General features: G+C 43.3%; 1 protein-coding gene and 1 long non-coding RNA gene across 3 annotated transcripts; both read right to left on the bottom strand.

Moving 5' to 3' along the window:
* Window positions 1–2,081: 2,081 nt before the first annotated feature.
* Window positions 2,082–8,450, bottom strand: LOC115290446. Of its 2 annotated transcripts, none has more exons than XR_003908100.1 (4): window positions 8,363–8,450; window positions 8,113–8,228; window positions 7,830–8,020; window positions 2,082–2,162 (listed from the first exon to the last, which is right to left on the bottom strand). It is a non-coding gene; the product is annotated as an uncharacterized LOC115290446 (long non-coding RNA). The 2 variants fall into 2 exon arrangements; XR_003908099.1 differs by lacking the exon at window positions 2,082–2,162 and adding an exon at window positions 5,043–5,462.
* Window positions 8,451–10,140: 1,690 nt separating this feature from the next.
* Window positions 10,141–25,937, bottom strand: LOC115290448. The gene is made up of 4 exons (XM_029938411.1): window positions 25,919–25,937; window positions 14,696–14,859; window positions 13,505–13,622; window positions 10,141–10,750 (listed from the first exon to the last, which is right to left on the bottom strand). The coding sequence occupies exons 2-4, from the start codon at window positions 14,816–14,818 to the stop codon at window positions 10,311–10,313; spliced, it is 681 nt and encodes a 226-aa protein (XP_029794271.1). The 5' UTR covers window positions 14,819–14,859; window positions 25,919–25,937; the 3' UTR covers window positions 10,141–10,310.
* Between the last annotated feature and the right edge of the window lie 1,369 nt (window positions 25,938–27,306).

The raw sequence follows: 27,306 nt of genomic DNA on the forward strand, positions 1-27,306 counted from the left end.
GATGGTAGATGACAAAGCGGGGCTGTCCAGGTCCACTTCTACAAAGATCAAGAACTCTTCTCCAGGGGTCTGCGGGGCTCAGTCGGTTGAGCGTCCTACTTCGGCTCAGGTCATGATCTCATGGTTCGTGAGTTCGAGCCCCACATTAGGCTTTATGCTGACAGCTCAGAGCCTGGAGCCTGCTTCGGGTTCTGTGTATCCCTCTCTCTCTCTCTGCCCCTCCCCAGCTTGCTCCCTCTCTCTAAAAAATAAATAAAAACATGTTAAAAAATTTTTAAAAACACTCTTCTTGGCTACACTTACCTCACCCCGGCCTCCCCCTGACAAACTCCTCTGCACCACCACGACCCTGCCCCCAATGCTACCACTCTTTGTGTATCTTGGAACTTCCCCTGTAAGGACTATATGAGGGTTGGGAGTCAAATCTCTGGTATAGGAGCATCAACACATTTTTTAATTAAAAGCCCATCTGAATATAGAGCTATTACATGCTGTAGTAATAAAATTAAACATTGTCACTGTCTGTTCTTTAATAGCTTACAAGCACTTTATATTCAGAATCCCCAAGCTAGAATTTCAAGAAACATGCCCTTAGTCTTTGACTGTGAAATAGTCTCTGTACCATTTTCCTCATTCCCTCTTTACTTCACAGTCTATTTATAACTGGGCTTAAAGTGTTAGACTCAAAATGGACAGAAACGGTGCATGAAAATAAAAGAACATTAAGTGCGGGGCTCCTGGGCGACTCAGTCGGTTAAGCATCTGGCTCCTGATTTTGGCTTGAGTCATCATCACGTGATCACACAGTCATGGGGATTCCGTGGCTCAGGATTCTCTGTACCTCTGCTCCTCCCCACCCTCCATATAAATAAATAAACTTTAAAAAAAAAAAAAGAGGGGCGCCTGGGTGGCTCAGTCGGTTAGGCCTCCGACTTCGGCTCAGGTCAGATCTCACATTCATGGGTTCAAGCCCCGCATCAGGCTCTGTGCTGACGGCTAGCTCAGAGCCTGGAGCCTGCTTCCGGTTCTGTGTCCTTCTCTCTCTGCCCCTTCCCCTCTCATCCTCTGTCTCTCTCTGTATCAAAAATAAATAAAACATTAAAAAAAAATTTTAAAAAAAAAAGAACATTAAGCGCAAGCAAAAAAAGAAAAAGTCAGTACATAATTTGCAGTGTTGAACAAAGTTGTCCTCCCAACAACTTCGAAAGAATGGAGCCTATAGGTACTTCCCTAGGGGGGTTCACAGAAGGTTTCAAGGGGAAGAATGTTCACTCCAGGAAAAGGGTGCCTCTTCAGATATGAATCATCAGACACAAAAGATGGACTGAATAGGGGATGCACAGAACGCTTAGATGGACGCATCTCCCTTCTGTGCCTAAATCCCCAAACACCAAATGCCAGAGTGTAATGTACAACAACAATGGTTCTCAAAGTGGGGTCCCCAGACCAGAAGCACCAGCAGCGCCTGGAACCCTTTAGAAATGCAAGTCCTCAGGCCCCACTCCAGGTCCACGGAATCAGAACCTCTGAGCCCAGCAGGTTGTGTTTAATAAGCTCTCCAGGTGATTCTGATGCCTGCTCAAGTTTGAGAATGACTGCATTACAAGAAATCAAAATCTGGCAAGTGTGGCCAGAGATTTTCTCTTCTCGGGCTGCAAGAATCCACACCGTCTTCCCGCTGCAGGACAGTCTCCTTTGGCCACCCCTCCCCATTCTCTTACCCTTCCCTTCCTCCCTCCCCTCCAGCCTCCCTCCCACAGGTGCACAAACAGGAACATGCACACACAGCCAAGTGAACACCGCCCTCAAAGACCTGAAAATCAGCCCTTTCTTTCCTTCTCTGGGAGTTTACTTCATACGTGTGCGCAGCGCTGAGGCATGGGTGGAATTGAAACAATCGCTAATTAAGGAGGCCGGCGCCACCTATTTATCACATTATACTGTTGTGTATTTACCCCTTGCCGCTCCGGGTGCATTTGCATATAATCTTCCATAATTCAATTTCATTTGTTTAAAACATTTCTTTTATTTTCACGTCTTTATTCGGGAGGGAACGGTTCATTTTACGGAGCACTGGGGCCTCCCAGTGGCAATCTTGGGTAATTTCAGATTATATTCTGAAGCTTTGGAGGAATGGCATCCAAATCCTTAGGTTTCCCCTCCTGGTTTGGAGAAGACAGAATCAAAGCAAGCTTGTTGTCTGAGGCGGGTTAGGCCGCGGCGCCCGAGCTGAAATGTGCTCGGAGGTTGGCTTCGACTTCGCGCATGCCGACTCCTCGTTCAGTCACCAGCTTAGCGGAGACGTCACTCGGCAGGCGTCAAGTTTGTGGTCCGTGTAAACACCAACCAGGAATGCATCCAACAGAAAGACTATCAGAGACCAACGTACCCTGCGATTCCTCCTCCTCACTGACCTGGAGTTTGCTCCCTGGAGGTTCCATCCCTACCTTCCTGCCTGTGAAGTGACTGCCCAGGGAAGCCATCTCCCACCGATGTCTGAGACACGTCGTTTCTCCCCCTCTCGACCCTGGAACACTCCGTGACTACACTGGCTCTCATCACTCTTCAGGGCCCGGTCCCCAAGCCCCGCCCTCAGGACGGCCTCTGAGAGTTGCCCCCTCTGGCATCTGGCGGCCTGCGCTGAACCACATGGGCTCACATCCGGCCACCTGTCCAGGCCCTCGGCCAGGGTTGGAGGCTCAGTCAGCAACACCAACACCCCCCACGCCCCAGAACTGAGGTGCCTGTCATCCGATGACCCTCAGGCCATTTCCACTGAGGCCAGCACTTTGCCGCAGAGATGCTGGTGGACGTCCAGTCTCCCTGCCCTCTCCTTTGGCTTCAAGCGCCTACACTGCCTGAGTCAAGGCTGCCCTCGCCTTGAGAGACTGCTGAAAGGCGGTTTCCGGGAACTGGCGTGCTCACAGCACCCCGGGCTCACCTCTGTGCCCACACAGTGAGCGGCAGCACCTGGTAACCGGCCTGTAAACACCAGCACTGACAGATCGGATGAGGTTTTAAAGTTCAGCCCCACCCCCTGGCCTTTCCTGCTGAAGGGTCAGCCGAGGCCACCCAGCACCCCTCCAAGTCCTGCCCCCTGAGCCTCTCTCAAGAACAGCTCTGCCTCCCCCTCCGCACCGCCTTTGTGAGGGGGTCTTTCTTTACCCCCACGCTGTTTGAAGATCACTACGGATCTTTGACTCATCTAGTATCTGCTCAGTACTCCTTGCAACAAAAAGATTAAGAATTTGCTGGGTATATACACACATTTCTAAAATCATACTCCTCATTATACACCGTGAAAGGGAGTGCATCTCCGCGTTCGACCACAGCTGATCTGTGCTCCGGAGGCAGATAAAGACAATATTCAGTAAATTAGACTGCTCAGAATTCGCTGGAATGAAATTCAAATTCAGCATTTTCTTGCAGGGCTGAAGGGAAAAGGGACATGAAGCGCTGGCTGTCGTGCCACAGGGACTGGGTTCCCATCTCAACCCTGTCCACAGGTGTCACCTTGGAAAAGATGCTTCCCCCCACTGAGCCTGTTTCTTCATATGTAAATTGGGCTAATGCCTCTAGGGTATTAAAATGTATACAGTGTAAAATATCTAAAATGAAGCGCAAAACAGTGAGTATTTCACAAATGGAAGGATTTCGGCAAGGGGGGGATCCATCGATCGAAGCTACAACTTTTTCCAGGGAGTAGTTCCAAGGGGTCACTGTTGGCTGTCTCAGAAGCTTCCCATGTGATGCTCCTCCTGCCCAGAATGCATCCCCCCCCCACCTCCTTTGCCCAGCTCTCCAGGCCACTCCTCCAGCAAGCCCTCACTGCCTCCCTGGTTGGGGGTAAGGTTCTCTCCTACCAGGCCAGTCTGCTCCCCACTACAGGCCCACAGGCAGGATTCCTTGATCTGCCCTTTCCTACCCAACTTTAGGTCTCCAGGAAGAATGGCCCATCGACATTATTCACTGTGTCTACACCCCCTGCTTGGCATGTTGTGGGTTTTCAACAAATACTGAAGGAAGCAAGGAAGGAAGGAAGGAGAGGGGAGGGGAGGAGAGAGGAAGGAAGGACAGCCATCAGATGGCTTCCTAGAAGAGAAAAAATAAAATCCAAAGGAAGTAAAAGGCAACTGCCTTAGCTTCTTTGCCTTCTTGTAATTGCCTTTAACCCTCCTTGAATTCTTTTAAAAATATGCAATCTGTCCCCAACACCTGTACCTTTGCTCTCTCCACCCTGAGAATGCTGCCCATTCTTATTATATAAATTTATTACAACTGTATAATCATTATAACTAATTATCACCGTATAATTATTCCTCAATTCCTCTTTTTATTCCATAATTATGAAATGTGTTTATCATGTTTGACCTCTTTCTCATTCTTAAATTGAATCCTATTAGTCACAGAGATCCTACAGAAGGAGGAAATCCTTGGTTAAAAAAGTGTTAATAATTTACTCAGTGTAGAGTGTACTTTTACCTCTGAACACCAGGTGGGTAGAAAACATTACTCATGTTTTTTAATCTAAGAATTTCTTACATTTTTATGACCTGTTCTTTGGGCTTATTTATGATGGTTTGTGACAAAGAGACAACCTTTGCCATCGTGATTTATACTCTTCCAACAAAAGAAACACAGAAAGAGATAAGAAACCCAAATTAAATCATGACAGTAAAAAAAAAAAAAATCCAGTGAGGGTAAGGGGCTGACTCATAATTTAAAACAAAGAAGAGTATACATACAGACTGTGGACAAGGAAAATTTTCAAACCCTAAGCTACAAAATGTGGCATTTACCAAATAAGTAATTTTCGAAGCTTTGTGTCCTGTGTCTGTGGCATTATGAAATAACAGCTGGCTATTAAAATATTTTTAAGGGATTGTTTTTATCTTATTTGGCTGTGCTTCAGTTTGGAAAACCAAACAAAATCCTTTGGTGTGGTAAAGTGTTAGTGGTTGGCAGCAGATAGCCAGGATTTTTTCAAGGTTTTTTTTTCTTAATGTCATTGATCACAACTTGACCTGGACATCTGTTTTCACGTTTAATGATGCTTTTAAATTCCTTGATGTTTGAGTGCCAGTTCTAAAGCCTGATTGGATTTCATGGCAAGACCACTGCCCTGGGAACAAGGAACTGGGGGAGCAGAGCAGAGAGGAAAAAGCCCTGCCGAGAGCGGTCCCGATGAAGGCACAGCTCATGACCAAGACCAGAGGTCATCTGGGAGGACCGGGCAGCGAGGTGTGTGCGCGCCCGGCGATCTAAACCCTCCGCAGCTACGGACAGTCCGAGGACGCACCAGCGTCCAGCCCGGGAACTCTTCATAAAGGAGCTTCTGGGACGACACCGTAACTGGCGCTGACAAAGGCCACAACTGCCCCATCGAACGGCCATGGAAAACCACAGAGCAGCGACTTCCATTTTGTCTGGAACCTGGAAGCAGAGCAGACTCCAAACTGGGCCTGCAGGTAAATATTCTGGACTTGATTTCACATCACAAACTCAAAAATACCAAAACCTGGATGTGGAAACCATTTGTGAACCATTTCCAGGCTCCAGAATGAAGACCTAAAGAATTAGACCCATACACACACTCACAAAAGTTTTTTAAATTTGGCTTTGCCTGCAACCCCCTACACTCTGTGAAATTACTTTCTGTTCCAGGCCCGATTTTGTTTCTTATTATTGCCTCACAATTTGATGGAGGAAAAAAATGCACATATTTGACAATTATTTTTATCCACATACAGACTTCATTGAAAACTAAGTTAGTGTGGAGTCAAAAGAGGAGGTACAGGATATTAATTTTCTTCTAAGTGCATCAATAAACTTATCTGATCTACTGAAGGTTGACTTTAAATCTTTTATTTCTAGGGCACCTGGGTGGTTCAAATAGGTTCAGCATCCCACTTGGGCTCAGGTCACGATCTCATAGGTCGTGAGTTTGAGCCCCGTGTCAGGCTCTGTGCTAACAGCTCAGAGCCTGGAGCTGCTTCAGATTCTGTGTCTCCCTCTCTCTTGATCCTTCCCCTGCTCGTGCTCACTCTCTCCCTCTCTCTCAAAAATAAATAAACATTTAAATTTTTTTTTAATTTTCTGTTTCTAAAACCCAAAGTTCCCACTTTGCTTCCAAAGTTAGTACATGTAAATCTTTTCTTGTATGCAAAGCCTATCCAGTGGACATGTTTTACTTCCAAAGGATATTTAGAAATGATTTATCTGCCCATACATCGATGGTACGGTTTGAAACAAGTGGGAAACAATTTCTGTCCATAAAGACCAGACACTTACAGAGAACACCATGCTCCTGGAACCCAAGGATTCAAAATACATGAATAAGTAAAGGAACATTCTGTTAGGTTTCCTTTCTTGTTTCTTCCACAGTAATGAATCTATACCATTGGCTCCAAATCTGTTAGGAAGTTACCCAATACCACAAGTCTTTATCCAAAAAAAGGAATATAAATATGGAATAAAAACCAATTTTTTTAAATTCTGGTTGACAAAAATTGGCACAAATGAAACAGGATATATTGGTAAATTCTAAAATAGAAGATTTTTGTATAGTATGCAGTTTCCTAAAGTCAAATGATACTGGAGGGCATAGCAACTTTTTGTGTTTACCTGTGTGTAACATGTAAAATTTTTTTAATTTTTTTAATGTTTATTTATTTTTGAGACAAGAGACAGCGGGAGGGAGGAAGGGGCAGAGAGAGGGAGACAGAATTTCAAGCAGGCTCCAGGCTCTGAGCTGTCAGCACAGAGCCCAACGCGGGGCTTGAACTCATGAACTGCGAGATCATGACCTGAGCTGAAATCGTACATTCAATCAAAAGTGCCCCCCAGGCGCACCCCCCGTAAGTTTTAAGCTGCAGAGAATCACTAGCAAGTTGGTATGTCTGCTGTGAAGCAACAACTATTCTGTGAGCACCCTCTATTAAAATCTTGACAGTGTGTTTACTGTGTTAGAAATCTGGAAAGTTACTGCAAGAATTGGACTAAGTTTTCAGTAGCATAGTTTAACTTGTCAAAAAAAAAAGAACACATACACACACATACACACACACACACACACACACACACAGAAAAAGGAGAGTAAAGGCAAAATTCACAGTAAATTCTCTTGAACTGAAGTTAACAAATCAACTCCTCGCCATAAATAAACTTGTAAGATAGAAAAGTCTTCCTCAGATGACATCTTTTGAAATTAAATCATTATGAAATTGAATCTAGACAAGTGTGGAGAGCCCAAAGCAAAAAGATAAAAGTAGACGCGCACACAGTGTGTGTGGGTGGGTGTTAGGATTTGCAAGCGAACGCTATAAACAGAATAAAACAATGGCTATAGAACACTGCATGGAACAGATTGACACTTCGGAAAAGAGGAACCATATGGTTGGCTTGGTCCGCACACGGTCTTGGAAAAGAAGGACACTTTCTCTATTCCACCCAAAAACAGCTCAGTAGTGATAGTCAAACATGCGGCAGAGGAGCCTCGGTGGTCACCTGGGAGCCCGGAGTCCAGCCGCCGTGTCTAAAACAGTCCCAGAAGCTCCCGAGTCCCGAGTCACCGTGAGGAAATTTACAACTCCACTGATCCGTCTGAAACTGCTGTGGTCAACGGATATTAACATCCCTTGTGGGTGAGGGCACAACCTCAAAAAAAATCCCAAACACACAACAGTCTGCCCTTGATGTTGGCCAGCCTCAGGGCTCCATCCATCTCATTCTCTACTCCTCTGGCTCCCTGAATGGGCTTTACAAACCATCTTTACACTGATGACTCTAACCTTACATAGAATAGCTGGGATTAAGCGCTTGAGAATCACCTTTGACTCCGTTGGCTCTGGCTTCCAAACGCTTCTATCAACGACCACTTCGTCTGGGGCTCCGTCCCTGCCACCACCTCCTCACCGGCCCCCTGGCCGCTTCCTAGCATTCTGAAACGGCAGCCAGGGTGGTCCTCACCGGGGTGACGCTGCCTCACTGTGCTCCAGGCCTCCGTGGACTCTCCACTCCCCTGGAGGAAAAGCCCACGTTCCGTCGGGGGCCCTGGAGGCAGCGGTGCACCCTGGGATGGCTGCCCACGTCCACTTCCGGGGAACTTCATACCTGGCTGCCGCAAGTGCCGCTGGCAGACGGCCCTCAGCCGTCCGCATCCTGCGGCTGCTCAGGAGTCCCCTCGTGCAGAGTCACAGAGCCTTCCAGGGGCAGCACACAGCCAGGGCCTGAGTGACCGGGGGACATCAAGGCCTCTCAGTTCAGGGCCCCACGGGGCCGAGCCCGCAAGCAGCTCCACCTCTGCTTTGTCCCGCCCCCTTCCACAGATCAGGATCCCAACAAGCACCCCCGGATCCAGCACCTGCCAACCGGACTCCACCTCAGAGTCGGCCTCTGAAGACGCCAGGCTGCCACGAAGGCCGGACGTGACCTGCCCCTCCAGCCCCTCTGCCTACCCAACGTGCCCTGCGCGCCCCGCTCCAAAGCGCATGCGCCTTTGCGGGTTCCCCTCCAGGACTGGGGGTGCTCCTGTCTTAAGGTCCTCGCCCGGCTGCCCCTTCGGCACGGAACACACTCCCCCGGGTATATGCATGCCCCCCCCTTCCTGCTTTGCTTCTGTGTCACCTTCCAGATGCGCCTGCGCGGACCACCCTTAGACCCGAGGAGAAATAGAAGCAAGGGCAGTTCTCGTTCTCCTAATGCATTTGCTTACCTTTCTGGGTATGGATCCCACTTTGAAGAGATGACTTCACTCATTTACAAAGGAGCATGAAAACTGCTGTTTTAAATACATAGAAGCAGGGCAGCGGTAAAGAACACAGGCCCCAGGGGACGCCTGGGTGGCTCCCTCAGCTAAGCGTCCAGACTCTAGAGTTCGGCTCAGGTCATGATCTCACAGCTGGTGAGATGGAGCCCCACGTCGGGCTCTGTGCTGTCAGTGCAGAGCCTGCTTGGGATTCTCTCTCCCTCTCTGTGCCCCGCTCCTGCTCACGTGCACATGTGCTCACTCGCTCTCTCTCAAAATAAATAAATAAAGAACACAGGGCTTCTTCTCAGACAAGCTGGGCCCGCCCTCCACAGCTCTGTGCCCGGCGTGACCACCCTCTGAGCCCCAGCAAGGCTAGCTGTGAAGCAGGGATGATGACAGCCCCTAGACTTCCGAGGAAAGTTGTGAGAATCACACGACTTTACGTAGTAACGGGAAAACAGGGAAAGACCACCTGAATGCTGGGAGTCACTGGGAGACAGCCCTGTGGGCCGCACAGCCAAAAACCCACTGGGAGTTCATCGGCTGTCTTCTTACACACCAGGACCCTAGGAAGCCATTCTGTCAGCTCTGCTGGGCCCTCAGTGGCTGACAACTTCCAGCAGAACAGAGCTGGGCTCAGAAGTGCCACCCTGACGGCACTGTGACAGCATGAGGAGCTCGGAGTGGTCACCTCCAACCAACGGAGTCTGAACCACGAGCACAGAACCCTCCTTTCGTGCCCTCCTTGCACTGACTTTAATTACATCGGTCTTTGTTCTAATCTCTAAGGTCCATGTGAAGAAAATCACGTAGGACTTCAGGTCCATATATGTGCATCGGAAGAGCTCTAAACTTTAAAACCAGCCCTATATCTGGTGACTTGAAATTGTGGGGCCTAAATCTTTTCATGTGTATTTTCAACCCAAAGTTTTTATCTCTGTTTCTCTTTCTGTGATACAACATAACTGTACATGGCTTAAAAATAAAACAATAACTTCTCTAAAATCTCAACCCTGTTTGTGTTTGCTTCTAGTCATTTTTCATTTACTAAAGTGAAATGTCCTTGCCCGTAACCTCAACTCCACATGCATGATTGATTTCAGAGGCTGCACTCGGGCCCACCCTGGCAAGCAGAGACCATAGCCCGCCTACAGCTGGCACTAGGGAAAACCACAAAGTATAATCTCACAGTTACCCTTATATTATGTATCTGCCTTTTCAGAGTTACTTGCAATTCCATTATAATCCATTTCTTTATTTCTAAAGAGAGAATCAGCTAAGCTTAGGTCTAAAGCAATGTTCATTTTAGAGATATTAAAAATTATCCTACAGTTATACATGAAAAACAATAGTTTCATTTATTAAAATGATAATAATAATAAATGGTGCTATTGAGGGATGAGGAAAGTAGGCTTTGTCCTAACCAGTGACCTCACAGTATGGCTTAGCCATCCTCCAGACTCAGGTGCTGTATCTGGGAAAATCCCCGTCTGTGGAGGCAAGATTATGAGGCAAGTGACTCGGGAAAGTCAAGGATGCATCAGATTGTCCAGGGTCTTCTTTAAAGGAACACTCTTCTAGAAACAGCCTTTTCTTTCCTTGCACTCCTCCGGCTTTTCTTCACAGCTTTATACAACTTAATATTCAGGCTGGGGAAACTGGAAATCTCCTCCAGGTCAAACAACTCCTTAAATCTATCTACAAATTTATTTTCTCTCTCCAGCCTGAATTTCATGACCCAGAGGATGACGGTAGTCTCTTTGCACAGATGGTCAAAGGTAGCGAGGAGCTCCTCCAGGAAAGGGTGGGCGTACACAACGTCAGCTGCCAGGACGTAGTCGAAGTTGTTGGAAGACCGGGGGAAGTTCTCACCTAAAGCTACACCCCAGGAGAGTTCCTTAACCTGAGGCAAGTGCTTACATCTCATCTTGGTGTTGCGGGAAATATTATATTGCAGGTTTCCGAGTAATTCAGGTAAATCGGTGGCAGTCACCTGTGCACCTATGAAACAAAGGACAGTAGGAAAAGTAACCCTCGAGGGAGAAGGTAAAGCAATCAGGTTTCAAGCCAACGTGCATTTACAATTCTGCACGATCGCTAACCCCACAGAGAAGACTGGTCAGCACACACGTGAAGGAAATCGCTTCAGAACGGACGCTAAAGCAGCCTCATGCCTCCCCCTAAAACAATTCGATGCCCATGGTACTTTTGCACTCCATCGCATTTTCTGTTCTCCTGGCGGTTTTGTTTTATTATTATTTCTGTTGTTGTTTTCAACTTATCTACTACACGCTAGGAGAAAAATAATCTAGAAAAAGAGAAAAGTCCCGGTATGTGGAACCTTCGATGGAATAATCAGAAGTCACTGCCAAAAGATGCATAGGTTCTCCACCTAAAGAATGCTGAGCTCAAGTCACGTGAGCCGAAACAAGAGTGCATTGCATGAGGCATTCTGTCACTGAACAGGAAGCACTCAGGTGTGGAAAGAAATTTTTATGGAATTACATTGGAAGTGTCATGACATTCATGTTTATGCCCAAGTTCTCAGCTTGAGCCCTTTACAAATATGAATCTTCCCATCAAAAGATGTTGAAAACCTGGCCACGACATACACATAATGTTCCTACAGCCAAAGGCCATGGATGCAGGACAGAATACTCGGATAAAGAAGATGTGAACAGCCTCTGAGTTAAAAGTGAATAGTAGTCATCATTTTCAGGAAGAAATTGGAAGAGTCAAAATTATAAAAAACCAATAACAAATAAAATTTGGCCCTTAAAGTAAACTCTGAGCAGTAGCAGAGGCTGAAAATAATGTGTAAATAAATCTAGGGACTGGCCAATTCCACATCACCAGACAAGAACAGACTGGTGTGAGAAAGAAAAAAGCAGAACTGGGAGAGAACTCTAGCGCAGCCCAGACCTGTTAAGAAACCACTCCTTAGTCATGGCAACAGTTTCTCTGGCCACTGATTATGTTTTGTGGGAAATACTAAAGTGGGAGGGAACATGTGTATCACAGAATCAGAGAAACATTAACTGTCATACTCTAGTGTGGGTGGGTCTTTTCAACAGATCTTTTACAACAAAATTTTTTAAATAAATCTTTCAACATATCTTTTTCAAATCCCAAGATCAGGGGCGCCTGGGTGGCTCAGTCAGTTAAGCGGCCGACTTCAGCTCAGGTCATGATCTCACAGTTCATGAGTTCAAGCCCTGCATCAGGCTCTGTGCTGACAGCTCAGAGCCTGGAGCCTGCTTCTGATTCTGTGTCTCCCTCTCTCTCTCTGACCCTCCCCCGTGCACGCTCTGTGTGTGTGTGTGTGTGTGTGTGTGTGTGTGTGTGTCTCAAAAATAGGTAAATATTTTTTTTAATTTTTAAATAAATAAATAAATAAAATCCCAAGATCAGGAAGACCCCCCTTCCCCAGAGTGAACATATACTACCTGACTCTGAAGATCTTTGTGTCGAGAGAGCTAAGTGCTACCAGTCTTAGAGCACTGACTAAACAAAATCTCCATCTTTTGTTATTTGTGTCAAGTTATACAAGCAGCCTAAAAGGACCAATTCTTTTTAATGGAGCAAATGACTTATGAAGCATAAATGTGCTCCTGATCAGGAAGCTTTCGGGTATAAATCTAATAGCGCCTTTGACTACTCATACTAAATGGAATGGTGACCTCAGAAAACAGTATCTGAAGAAGCAATTAAAAAAAAATATATATATATATAATATATATTTGGGGAAGACTTGAAAGGTCCTATATTTCCCCAGTGTTTAGAAAATTGTAAATTGCTAAATCTTGAATTCCTCTCAAGATTGGAGAGTGGCTGGTGTGCACTTCTAAAGATCAAGGAAATTAAGACAGACTTGGGGAGCGCACATCAGAGAAGGCAGCAAAATAGAGGCAACGCAACAGGTAACAAGAAGACACAAAGTGGAGCGGGCTCAGGTGTGTGCAGACACTGTCACACATTCCATGAGACACAGAATGCTGAGAAAATAAGGGGTCCCAGAAGAACAGGGATGAGCTGGGAAAAGAAATCCAAGGGCAAATGCCTACAGTTAGATTGATAATAGTCCTTCTCTCTTTCAACAGGTGCTTTTTCACGAAAGCACAGGACTCCAAAGCCCAAAAGGAATATCCAGCAACACCTCCTGCCTCGGCCTTGTATCCCACAGGCCTCCCCTAGCAGCCAGGAGACTGGACCTAGCGCCCGGTTACAATACACTCGTGACTTGGTGCTGCATGAGCAGAATTAATACAACTTCACAGAAAATTCTCAAAGCAACCAAGAAGGTGCCTTTAAAACTGGCAGTGTTTTAGGATGCCTGGGTGACTCCGTCACTTGAGTGTCTGGCTCTTGGTTTCAGTTCAGGTCATGATCTCATGGTTTCATGAGTTTGAGCCCCACATCAGTCTCCCTGCTGATGGTATAGAGCCTGCCTGGGATTCTCTCTCTCTCTCTCTCCCTCTCTCTCTGCCCCTCTTTATTTTATTGTTTTAAAATGTTTGTTTATTTCTGAGAAAGCATGAATTGGGGAGGGGCAGAGAGAGTCCCTGTCTCTCCCTCAAAACAAATAAACAAGCAAATGAATAAATAAATAAAATTGGCAGTGTTTCTTAATGAAGCCCATTCAAACAACTAAGGAGTTGAAAATTAGCTTAGGTCATGATAAACTAGACAGCAAAAGCAACTAATGGCATCTGATCATGGAATTCTGACCCCACTCAGTCAAGAGTGCCTACTTACCAAGTAAACTTGCCACGATGGAGACTAGCCCTGTTCCAGCTCCAATTTCAATCACATTTTTGTCAACCATATTATAGTGCTTCACATTTGTTTCCAGAAAATAGCTTAGAACAAGGGCCTATGAAAGTTTAAAACAAAACAAGAGGTAGTGCTCAGCAAGTAATAACAGTAACTAAAATTAAAGTCTATTAGATAAATACACCATAGACACTTCTGCTGTGACGTGTGTACACACGTGTGAGCATGTGTGTATGTACATCCACATCGCAATGGAGTACATCGTCCAGCAGCTTCAACATTTAGACTAGAAAAAGTCCTTGGGGACGGTTGGGGAGATAAGAGAAGTGAAACTATGGAACTCACTTGTGTTAGTTTATCTTTAATTTTTTTTAATGTTTATTTTTTTATTTTTGAGAGAGAAGAGAAGTGGCGGGGCGGGGGGTATTGGTGGAGAGAGGGAGACACAGAATCTGAAGCAGACTCTAGCCTCTGAGTTGTCAGCTCAACCAACTGAGCCACCCAGGCACCCCTAATTATCTTTAAACACTACAACTTCTGAGGTGCCTGGGTGGCTCAGTCGGTTAAATGACTGACTTCCACTCAGGTCATGATCTCATGGTTCGTGGGTTCAAGCCCCGTGTCAGGCTCTATGCTGACAGTGTGGATGGAGTCTGCTTGGGATTCTCTCTCTCTGCCCCTCCCCAATTCATGCTCTCTCAGAAGTAAATAAATATTTTAAAACAATAAAATAAAGAAAGCAACTTGTAATAATAATAGCCATTTCAAAGAAGTGTGTAGGACTGGGGCAGAGAGTGGTAGGAGGTGGTCTGCCTCCTTCATGGACAGTTGGTAAAGGACTGGTGACATTTTAGGACATTCTGCATGTTGAGACTAACAGACTTCACTATGACCATTTAACTCAAATGGAGTCAGTTTAGTGAGAAATAAAAATGTATGCTATTCCAAACGCCAGTGGTCACAAAACACTGATGGGGTAAACAGCACTCACTGTCACCCAACCCTTCAAGTCAAAAATAGGATTGGTGGAAGCATTTTCCCAAGTTTTAGTGTTGTTTGAGGTCAGAAACTAGAACTATGGAACCTATTTTTTTTCTTCCAAATAGTACACAGTAATGAACAAAACTGGCAGAAAAATCATTGAAATGTAGCAAATTCTACATGAAATGATACCGATGGCCAAACAACAGCACCGTAAGAATCCACGGCTTCAGTGATTTGAATCTCATGACCAACAAAATGAAATCTTTCCCAGGAGGTGGTTGTTATTAAACTTGGAACAAAACATCTTGCCATGATCTCTGCAACCACTTTCTTGTTGTCATCGTCTCTCTTCTCTGAAAGGGAAAGGAGAACTTAATGGTTGTGGTTGTTGTGCTAGTAAAACACAGGAAAAAGAACCCAATGGAAACATAGCATTTCTACTTATTCTAAGTTACTTTTGAATACTCATTGACCTTCAGGGCAGGGCAATAGCAAGGTGAACTATTTTAAAATAACTCCCACTACAAGCTAATATTTCATATGTCCACAGCTTTCTGATTTTCACCGAAGTTGAAATCAGCATTACTCATTTCTGCAAAGCCATGTGAAACAAGCAATAATTGATATATTTTTAAAAGCAACATATTTCAAGGGCTACCAATCTATCTAGAACAAGAGAAAGATTGATGATGAAATATAAGATCTTGACTATTCATATTGGCTACACAGTGTAATTCCATATATTTCAATAATGTATAGCTGTATTTTCTTTATGACCTGCCTTTACCTAGACAAAAGATATCCAGTACCATCCCACAATATACCTTTGTATTATTTTATTACTACTTATGTTAGTACTATTACTTTGGGGCAGTTAATGGCATCTTAACATCCATGACACTGCACAAGGTTCATAGGCAACATTACCAGTTACTGAGCACATATTTAATATGCCAGACCATGTTAAATAGATTGAATATGATTTTTCACATCATTTCTTCTTATTTCATGTAATTTTTGCAACAGTTTTGTAAGGTAAGGCATTACTCTTTGTACTTCTACATATAACAAAGCTAAGATTCAGAGAGCTTTATTAACTTGACCAAGCTCAAGCAACTTGTAAATGAAGGAGCCAAAATTTGAAATCTTTTTTGATGGTCCCAAAACTCCTTCTCTACTCCTGAAAAACTATATTGTAACTTTTTAAAAACTAGCTGTTTCTAAGAACTTATAAACTAGTTACAGAGCACAATACAGACCTCTAAGTCTCTATTTCCTTATTTATAAAATGTTACCTAAGAACCTATATCAAATCGTGTTCAGAGCTTTGAGTAAGATGATGCATGCAAAGTGCTTAGCACCTTGACTATTACCTAAAGCTTGATAAATTATTATCGTGATTATTGCACTTTGTCATGAAACTAAATAATATAACAAGATGACCATATAAACAAAAATACCGGATTGTGAGATACCCGATAGAAAATTCTATCCTTCCTCATAGAAGCAGAGAGCAGAACGGTGGTTTCCAGGGGCAGGGCTGGGCACAAGGGGGAGGTACGGGTCAAAGGGTACAAAGTGTCCTTTATGCAAGATGACTGAGTTCTGGAGATCCAATGCACAGCATGGTGACTACAGTTAATAATAATGTACACATGAAATTTGCTAAGAGAGTAGACCTTGAGTGTTCTTATCACACAAAAACACCCAGTAACTATGTGAAGTGATGGGTATGTTAGTTTGTCATGTTCATTTCTATATTTCTATGTAGAAATACATAGTGTGTGTATAGATATATATCTCTCTCTCTCTCTCAAAACATCAATCATACATCCTAAATGTATATAATTCCTATTTGTCAATTATGCCTCAATAAAGCTGGGGAATAAAAGAAAATTCTAGAGTTAAATAAAGGGGAACTCACCATGGTGGAGATTACTAACGGATGGCTTCACAAAGGAACTGTGTCTTAAATTTAACCTTTGTCCTATAATTTGCATTAACGGAGAAACTATTTATTTCTTATACCAATCCTTAAATTCCATCGACTTTTCAAGTCTTGTTTCTGTGCTCTTGAGTCTGGTTAGTCCTTTCAGCCACATCCCTCATTCCAGCACTGAATCCAGTCTAGTTCTCTTTAACATAGTTCTTAACAGGTAAAAGAGAAAGTAGGGGGAAGGGAGGGGAGGGGAGGAAAGGGCAGGGGAGGGAAGGGGATGGAAGGAAGGAAGGGGGGGATGGAAGGAAGGAAGGGAGGGAGAGAGGAACATACAGACATATACATACAACGGTGGAGTCTTGCCTGATAGGAGAGCATCATGACCTGATGGGGATGATTAACTCATACCTCAGTCCTGAGATCCAAAAATAAACAAGTAAATAAACAAAAAACAAATACAAGTATTTCCAAAAAACCGGGGAGCAGTACAAAAATTTCTCATTCTGGTCTTCATAGAAAACAAACTCCTCCTCGAAAATTTATTTCCCAAATCTCAAAAAGTTAAAAACTTTCACAATTTCCAACATTGCAATTATTCAAAGTTTTAAAACAGATGCACCACTCAAAATGAAAATGTCATAGAATCCTAGAAGGTCAAGATGGAAAACGCCTCGGATACCTTCTAGTCGAAACTTACACCTGATTTGGGAACCTCATGTTCCTGTTGGGTGTGAACTCCATAGTCCGCTTGTTCAACCTCTTTGAATATTTCCAATGAAGACAAACGTGCTACCTCACAAGGGGCATTTAGAAAATGTGACTATTGAAAATTCTTCTCAATACTAAGCCAAAATCTGACACCAATTTTTTCTATTAGTCCTAAAAGTAAGCTTCACGGGGAGCAAACTTTTATTTTTAAAACGTGTTCCAAAATTTTAGGAAAGAGGGAAATATGTAAATACATGTATGGCTCCAACACCAGCCTTAAAAATTCTGGACTCAAGAGTACGTGAAAGCCCCAAGTGACTTTTGAACGTCTCCACTGCACTCAGGCAAGAAGATAAGTGAGAGGGTCTTGGGTCCCTAAGTCCTAAGAGAAGAGTTATTTCCACTCCGTCCTCTTAGCTCTGATAACATCATCCCTAGTGTTGGGCAAGATGGGGTAGATCAAGTTTGACATTGTTGAAAACTTTCCTCAGAGGCCACAGTCCCAGGAAGGCCTTCCTGTCAACATATTCCCTGTCCCAAATTCTGTGATCCTTTAACAGAGTCCTTCCAAGGATCCACACAGAACCAGGAATTACCCCCAAAACAGTCCAACTTAACTGCACACCATAGAAAGGTCCCTGTCTACACTCCAGTCTACCACCACCACAAACATCGACCCTTGGCAGAGATCTAGGAAAACTAAGAAATGAAAAACCAATACTTTTCAGTAAAAGCCACATCTTGTAATCAATTGTACTGCACTTTTTCAACAACGGCCTGCATTCACATGCAAGAAGGGCTCTATGAACCAAATAATATTGGTAATATGCTTTTCTTGAACTTTAACTTTCATCTCATTATATTCGCATGCCTTGCTAAAATGGGGTAGGGGAGGAGGCAGCATTTGCTGTGGAAGTTCTTCAGGGAAAAGCAGAGAACATTAATTGCTTCCTTGACCTTTAGCTGAATGTGCCCTCTTGGACCTCCTAGCATACTCTCTGTAAATGCAGCACTTTCTGACAAGTCAGCCAAGGTATCAGGGATTAATAGATGTTAGAGTACACTAAATCCCAGGGGTATCTCCTAAAGTTCCAATCTTTGATATAAAAACTTTGCCAGTGAATATTTACTGCTACAACCTGACATCTCTGACTTTGCACTTTCTTTTAAAGGTTAGTGGACCAGATTAGTGCTGCTGTCCTAACAACAGTGTAATAACAAATGATTCCGTTTGGTTTTTTTTTTATGTCTTTCTAAATAAACAAAACTAGTCATTTTTTTAAGAATGGCTACATCTTAACCTTCATAAAGAAGTGAGATTTAAAAATAGAGATGTGAATATACTATTATAATCAAAAATTATTTACATCTTCCAAAATAAAGGCTCTCAAAAGAGATTTAATGAAACAATAGACATTATTAATTACATATATACTTAAAAGAGTACAACTCTATCTATCCATATGTGGGCATTCAAAATTAATTATATACCTAGGATTCCCATGTACCAAACAGAAAATATTGTCAGGTTGAATAAAATTTAATTGATAATGCTTTATATTCATATTCTCTTTTGCATTTAAATAATATATAAATACTATAGGTATTCCTTAAGAAGTAGGTCTCATAAAAATTTATGTAATTTATAACAGGAAAACAAAATGTACAAAATTTGGCTCCTTAAAATAATTTGTCTAGATGTAATATGTAGGATATTGAAAGCTGGAGCACCTGGGTGGCTCAGTCAGTTAAGCATCTGACTTAGGCTAAGGTCATGATCTCGTGGTTCATGATCTCAAGACCCGCATGGGGTCTGAGCTGACAGCTGAGAGCCTGGAACCTGCTTCGGATTCTGTGTCTTTTCTCTCTCTGCCCCTCCCCCACTTGAGCTCTCTCTCTGTCTCTCAAAACTGAATAAAAGGGTTTGTTTTTTATGTTTTTTATTTATTTTTGAGAGACAGAGAGAGAGACAGCACGAGCAGGGGAGGGTCAGAGAGAGAGGGAGACACAGAACCAGAAGCAGGCTCCAGGCTCTGAGCTGTCAGCACAGAGCCCGACGTGGGGCTCGAACCCACGAACTGTGAGATCATGACCTGAGCTGAAGCCGGACACTTAACCTACTGAGCCACCCAGGCGCCCTAAAAGTTGTTTTTTAAAAAAGCATATAACACCTACCCACACATATACAGTTATTTCTATCCAAAAACTTTGCTGTTTTTCAGCATAAACTTCTATTTAATGATTTTAAGTAACAATTTTAACAGTAGTTATTTATTTAAATCAAATGACATATTTAATATTATTTTAGCAATACCACTGCTTTGATGACAAGAGCCACTGAACTGAAATCCAGTGGAAAGAGCTGCCTTATGATAAGGGCATTCTTACATGAGCCTTGTAATAAAAAAGAGAAGTGTAGATTCCAAACATAATATTCGAAGAATATGTTGTTTAAAATACATGCTTACGGGGTACCTGGGGAGTTCAGTCCATTGAGTGTTTGACTTCAGCTCAGGTCATGATCTTATAGTTCGTGGGTTTGAGCCCCGCGTCAGGCTCTGTGTTGATAGCTCAGAGCCTGTGTGTGTGTGTGTGTGTGTGTGTGTCTGCCCTTCCCCCGCTCGGGCTCTGTCTCTCTCTCTCAAAGATAAATAAACATTAAAAAAATTTTTTTAATAAAATAAAATGCATGCTTGGTTATTTGTTGAATATGGGAATGAATCTTGAGATTAATGAATGAATAGATATTCTTTGGCCTTTAGTTAATATTTGAAGAACAATTTCCTCCAAAAAGTAATACCATTATCATACAATGGAATTCTAATTTACATTTTCTAAAGGATATTTTCTCCACACATATTCTCCTTTTGTTATCTAGCACTTAGGCCCTGGGACAAGTAACTGAATCTGAGTGATCTTACACAAAATGTTGAATCTTGACTTCCTATATGAAAAGCAGAAAGCTTCTGATTGTCTGTACTTTTAGATAAGAGAGATCTACTATAATTTTAAGAGTATTATTAATGAATTTAATATTGAAATATAAATATCAAAACAAATTATAAATAAAACATAATTAAGACAGTATTATAATTAACTATGTTGTTATTTGGGGCTTATCTATTTTAATGCTCTTTGATACATATTTTTTCAAACCATCTTTCTGCTAGTAAAATCTTTGCTGACAGTGAATAAAATCTACCAGGTACTCTTGTTCTCCTGAGAATTAAAAGTGTTTCAAGTATGAAGTGAAAATTAGCAGGATTCTGCTACATTATGATGCGTTTCTTAAGAGGAAAATTTAACAGTGAATTCACTTCAGAGACTGGATTGCAGCAAGCCTTCAAAAACAGAAGCTCTGTCTAGATTCTTCTCTTTTATCCTTTTAAGGTCAACAACAACAATAATAAATGGAAGGGTCAGACCACAGAAATACACCCTCCCGCCCTCGGAAAATGTCTTTAATAGCTTTGACAGGTGAATTTAAGCTTCCGTTTGAGGGCTGTCATGAAAACCCGTCAGCAAAATTTAAAGTAAAAGCCCCTCTACTAAATGAAAAACCTTGTCATTCAACTGAATCTTCTATTCAAAGATGAATGTCATGTGCTTTTTAGAAATAGCTAGAGATTAAAAACAAAAAAAGATATTAAAGATTTTGTTTTCCAATCAGTGAATGGTCACAGGCTAACCTGAAAGTATTCTGGATGCCTCAGCAATGTCAAGGTCTTGGGCCTGCTGTTAAAACTAATCCCCGAGAAGATTTCACAAATATTTTTTTTTTTCTGGAGGTCTCCTTAGTTTCAAGAATATACAGAGGTCATCACTGTGAAAAAGTGGGTCAAATGTTACATTTACAGAAGAAAGACAATTCATCCTTTACTAGATGGCTCAGGATGCAAGTGGGGAAGAAAAAAAGAACCAAAATTAGCTATACTCAAAGTTTGCTTGTGAAAGGACATAGGTCTGAACCAAAATGACTCCATGACAGGCTTCAAGTTTTCCCTCTGACCTTGGAGGCCTAAGTCTTGGTTTCTCAGAATCATTAGACAATAAAAGGGCACAGATTGCTCAACCAGGGACCACCCTAGTAACACCCAATCAGAAGCGGCCAGCTAAAATGCTTAACATTCCTAAGGGCAGGCCTAGAGATAGAAGCTATAGATAATCACTTATTGCTTAAGGCTAGTTACACCCTATGTGGGGGTCCTTAGCCCACCCTGTAATTGGTTATTTTCAAAGAAACACTAAATATTGTGATTGGGTCCCACCAAAAGTAACGAATGCTCTAAACAATGTATATGGTTAAAGTTGCTGCCAATACTGGTGTACAATTATGATTGGATCACTGTACCTGTGTCACAATTTCCTGTAACTCCCCCTTCCCCAACCCATAAAAACCCTGCTCAGCCCTTGCTCGGGGCTCTCAGCACGGATCCACTGCGCTGGTGAAGTCTGTGAGCCCGGGCTCGAGCCTGTAATAAAGCCCTTTGCTTTTGCATGCGTGACTCAGTCTCCCTGACGGTCTCTGGTTTTGGGGGATGATACTGTGATCTGGGCATAACACTTGCTGGGGTCACCGTGGGGACAGACACCTAAACAAATGTGAATGAAGTGTTATAAGTACAGTAAAAAGTATTTCTAAAGTGCTCTGGGGAGCACCAGGGGTGGTGAATCTGGAGCTGTTCTCAAGGAGGAAGGAAGAGGTAGGTGGCCAGGCAGAGAAGGGAGGAAGCAAGGTCAAGGGAGATGGAGTGTCTGGGGGAGAGGTCAAAAGACCCGAGTTTGTGTACAAGGTGCAGGTTGGGGTGTTGTAGAAAATAAACCTAAGGGAGCAGGTTGGGGCTGGACTTGCAGGGACAAAGAGCACAAATGTACACTCCTTGGGTGAGGAGTTGGGGCAGGAATGGACGGGCAAATCAGCTCTGACAACAGCAGCGAAGGCTGGGTGGAAGTTAATTGGTGGAACACGGCTGCAGTGTTCCTGGCCAAAGCCGCCAAGAGCTGAACTAGGGGGACGACGCTGGGTCCAGGAGCCAAGCACGAACCCGCGGGCTCTAGGAGTCATGGCAGACCCTCCCCTCGAGAGCAGCGACGGACAGGCAGACTTGACACTTGCACTTGCGTTCTGAAGATGTCTGCGGCAGGCTGTTATTTAAGAGTTGTGTTTACTCAGCATGTGGAGGATGTACTAGGCTTAGCAAATAGTTGCTCAGGCTGCTTCTCAAACACCGAAAACGTGCTAATGAATGATTTCTCACATTAGTAATCATATGTGCCATCATACTCCACCTACTAAGTAACAAATATTGCCTCAGACTATGGTTTGATATGTCCCCTAACCAGAAATAGAATTACTAAAACTTCCTTTATATACTAAGGTAATATGGCTTATAAAACCCACTGATCCAGCTCTGGAAAGATTTATAAAGATGCTTGTGGATGGTTTTCACCTGACATCCCTACATAATACAGTAGACTTGGTTCTGAAAAGAATCAACTGACTGGGGACCAGAAACAGAAGATCATTCCGAATGAGCAAATTCTAAGTCCAGCCAATAGCCTCAGTTATGGCTAGTTCATTCATTCACTAATTTTACTGAGAACCTGGGCTCTATGAACATCAAGAAAGGGCAACATATACGTGTTATAACAGAGATCTAACTAGTTCACTCAAAAGTAGATAGAGAAAGTTCAGGAAAGCAGGACCCCAGCCCTGATGATTATGAGTCCAGGAGTCAAATGAGAGAGGGAAGACACGTCACGCAGAGAAAACAACGTGTGCAAGAGCCCACTGGCAAAGACTCCTGACCAGTTTTCCAATTTAGGAAACTCTGAGAACTAAAATGCAGGATGAGTGGGGGATATAGCATGATACAAAATTCTTAGGTCCTGCTAAGAAGTCTTGATTTTGTCCTATTGGAAAGAATGAGGCACAGAGGAATTTTGAGCACAAGGCACATGTGACAAGATTTGAATTTTTGAAAAGATCTTGCAGCTATAAGGAAAGATGTGAGAAGAGACGGAAGGGGAGCTGGCCTAGAGCAGGGGCAGCCAGGCGGAAGACAGCTGCGGCAGTCATGAGAAGAAATCAAAAGCACCGGAGTGGAGGTGATGCTCCACGGGGCTGGAGCAGGCGGGAAGCAGAAGTCAGGAAAAGTGATGGGATACCGTGATGAAGGGTACGAGGAAAGACTCGGCTGGTCCCAGACCTCTGGGCAGCCAGGGAATGGAGTTGCCATAAACTGAGATAGGAAACAGAGGTTGGGTGCAGGTGCAAATCTGCAAAGGGCAATCATTTCTTCACACAGGTTATCTGCGGCAGGACCTGCTGGCCGCACAGGTGTGCTGTTCAGATTAAGGGAGCCTGTCGCTGGGACCACAGCTGCCCGACAGCCCCCACTGTGGCCCTCAGAAGCCATGTGTCCCCCGGGGTCGCCCGCTAAAGCCAGCCCGCTCCTCTCACATGTCAGACCTGCGCCGTGATCTGGTGGCTCTCCCTGCCCACTCTGTTCCTTCCTTCCTTCCTTTCCTTTCCTTCCTTCCTTCTTCTCCGCAAGCACTTCCCCCAGCAAATCTCCTGCAACATTTAATCCCATTTTGGTATCTCTGCTCTGAACCAACACAAGGTAGTAAGGCAGATTTGGGAGTTGTGCACAGAAATCCCTGAGCCTTGGGTTAGAAGTAACCTGTTGCAAGGCTGCAGACCCCGACGAGCTATTTTTCTAGTACATTGCTGGGTGGGCTAATAGTTGGAGAGCAGCTGTGGGCCAGAGGAGGGCAACATAAGATATTTTGGAAAGGTAATGTGGAGGAGGTGTTAGACAGCTTGGACTCATAGTGTAGCATCAGAAACCACAGATAGAAGACCTTTTAGCATCTACCACAGTCCTAACTTTAATCTGCGTAAAATTTAGGGGACACCCTAATTCTTGGACCTTCAGGTCAGTGTGAAATAGAACTGGGCTGTGGGTTTGCTCTACCTTTTCCAAGCACAAGACACAAAGAAGAAGAGTGAGGACAGTAAAGTCAGTATCCTGTATAAAGCTCTCAAGAGATGAGCGTTGCACTGGCTCCTGGAAGTCTTCCCAACAAAATGCCATCTGATTCTGCCCCAGGAGCACACACTGAATCTGCCCGTGAACGTATTTTTAAAGCTTTAATTGGCTAGGTAGATGATTATGGGGTGTGTTTTCTCATGTTCTAAAATATTTTAATACTAGTTCTGTCTCAACCTTACCTTGAACTTCTTCCATTTCCTTTGTAATTTGCCAAATTATTGTGTGCACGATTGAAACCAAGTATTGTTACTAATGATAATGCTAATGGCGAAATTTTATTCATAAACTGCACAGAAATTGCATCTTCATTCAAATCACCTAAACGGCTGGATTCTCCAAGTGATCACGATGTTAAATGTTTAGGTTTGCAAAAATCACTACAGTAAAACTGTGTGTGTTGAAGCCACATAGGCTGCCAACACTGGGCATACGCCCAGCTTCTTGGCCTAAAGATGTGCTCACCTGGGCAGAGGCCACCTGGTAGGCCCAAAAAAGGAAAAAATAAAGAAACAGGACTACATTTCATAGAACACTTCCATCGTGTGTAGATAAAGGAGAGAGAAGAAGAAAGAAGCCAAGATAATTAAATTTGTACAGCAAATGTTCTACGAAAACATAGTGGTTGCTCTTCCAAGGCAGAGTGTCTGTCTGCGCCTTTATCCCAAGACCATGGGGACAGTTACATTACATAAGCCATGTAAAGCCACTCTTGATATTTAAAATTCTACAAATGAGGGGGGGTCAATTTCAAATTACTATTGTAGCAGAATTCGAACTTACACTTCTCCTGAGCAATCAAATTGCATGATGTACTTTTCTCTAATTAATACATCAGAGGAACCATAAACACAGCCTTAAAATGTTTTTATAGTCTAAAATCATCTTTCATGCAAGCATTCATAAAAACTTGTAGCCTTACCCAAAACTATTTTTCTCTCTCCTCCTATCTAAAAAGAAATAAAATAGTAATCACAATCATTTAGTGTGTAGCATGTGGGAAAAAATTTATTCTACTTTTTCACATTAAAAACAACACTCCAAGTACTTAGCAAGTCTATAGTTAATTTGTCTGTCAAAACTGTCTCTAACATATCATCAGGACCATAGGCATAGCGGTAGTCACCACACCTCATTATAGATATTTTCAGGTTCGCAAATACAAGCCAAGATACAATATGCAATTGATCAGTCCTAGCTTTCTTGAAGACATTAGGGAACACGGGAGTGCCTGAGTGGCTCAGTCAGTTAAGCGACCGACTCTTGATTTCAGCTTAGCATGATCTCATGGTTTGTGAGTTCGAGCCCTGAGTCAGACTCCATACTGACACTGCAGAGGCTGCTTGGGATTCTCGCTCCCTGTCTCTCTGCCCCACCCCTACCTCCACTCAACCCCCACAAAAATAAACTTCAAAAAGAAATATGCTGGGATGCCTGGGTGGCTCAGCCAGTTAAGTATCTGACTCTTGATTTTGGGTCAGGTCATGATCTCACGGTCCTGAGATCAAGCCCCACACTGGATTCCACACTGGGCATGGAGCCTCCTTGGGATTCTCTCCCTCTCTCTCTCTCTCTCTCTCTCTCTCTCTCTCTCTCTCTCTCTCTCATAAATAAACAAACTTTTTAAAAAAGGACATTAGGAAACACTGCAAAGGTAAGCGCTTCTATTCTATCAGGTCAAATTACATAAAGAAACATAAAATAATTTACCTTTTTGAGCTCCTGGATGCACTAATGGAGGACTATACACTGATGCTTTCTTGATCATTTCTTGAAAACTAGGCAAACAATATAATAAGATATCAAATGGTAATAATTCATTCAAGTATGTTTAGTTCTTTTATATTTACATAATGAGCTTAAGTAACATCAAATCTAGATAGAAAATTATATTAATTTTATTATATATCAACATAATTAAAACTATATTAATTATATTAAACTTTAATATATTAATAAATCATGATTTAAGATAGACCAACAAAACACAATCTATGCAGTACAAATCAAAACTCAGAAAAACGAGAGTCAGAAGTTTCAGAAGCTACTGGAGAAAGAAAACATGTCCTTCACCAGGGACGACCTCAGCTGTCACAAAGAAAGGCATCATCTTTGTACTGACTGGTCAGATTGCAATCTTAACATTTAAGAGGTGATTAAAACACTGGGAGAAGAAGGATTTCATTCAGTGGAATGAACCCCACAGTATGAACCTGAAATAGCAGCAGAGGCGAAGTTCGCTTGTTTCCATCAGTGTGGTTGTAGGAAGTACCCAGGTTCTAACAGCTCCACCACCAAATGGTCTTTTAAGTAGCTTCTACTTTGAAGAATCCACATCAGCTCAGCAAATATGCTTAAAATTAATTATCCTCTGCCTCTCAAATAGACCATATCCTGTGAAAAAGCTGAAACGAGCTGCTATTCCAATTTAGGGGGAGGATGATTCGATGTTTTGCATCTCAGTTTTGACTCCTCTCACACATAATCTCTGTAATACCCTGGAGTTACGCAGCACTCCTTTCTCCCAAGGATCCCCAGACCCTTTTCGCAGCCCCCACATTTTTCTTTGCCGTATGCCTCCGTAAGTTAAAAGACCAATTACTTTCCCCACAGCTGACAAAGAAAACGACAGTCAAATGACATCCCCAAGGTCGCTGGCAGAACAGCAGCAGTGACCACACATTCTGTTCCCAACTTCATTCCTCCTCCGCTGAAAGACGCAGTCCTGATTACACCTGTCTGCCTGAAGGTCAACATCTATTAAATGTGAAGTCCGGACATACCTAAACGGCTGGGCTGAGTTTCTGGAAGTTTAAAAAAGTATCATCCACAACTTTTGTTTGGCTGGACCACCACTGAGGGTGTGTGAAAGGCGAGCCCAGAAGCACACAGTTTGCTACTGTATATACACTGGCAGCAAGTCCTCGCCGGAGGGATTAGGATCCTGACAGCTGCGGCAAGGAGGCTGGGATGCCTGTGGACAAGTGGGGCTGAAAAAGAGCAGGAAAATTCCATGCGAGTGTCTCGTGAATAGAGCTAGAGTCAGGAGGTGAATATAAGCCACTTGGACATGGCAGTGACAAGTACGTGAGCAAAGG

Source organism: Suricata suricatta, chromosome 4 (genome assembly GCF_006229205.1).
Source record: "Suricata suricatta isolate VVHF042 chromosome 4, meerkat_22Aug2017_6uvM2_HiC, whole genome shotgun sequence".
NCBI classification, from domain to species: domain Eukaryota; kingdom Metazoa; phylum Chordata; class Mammalia; order Carnivora; family Herpestidae; genus Suricata; species Suricata suricatta.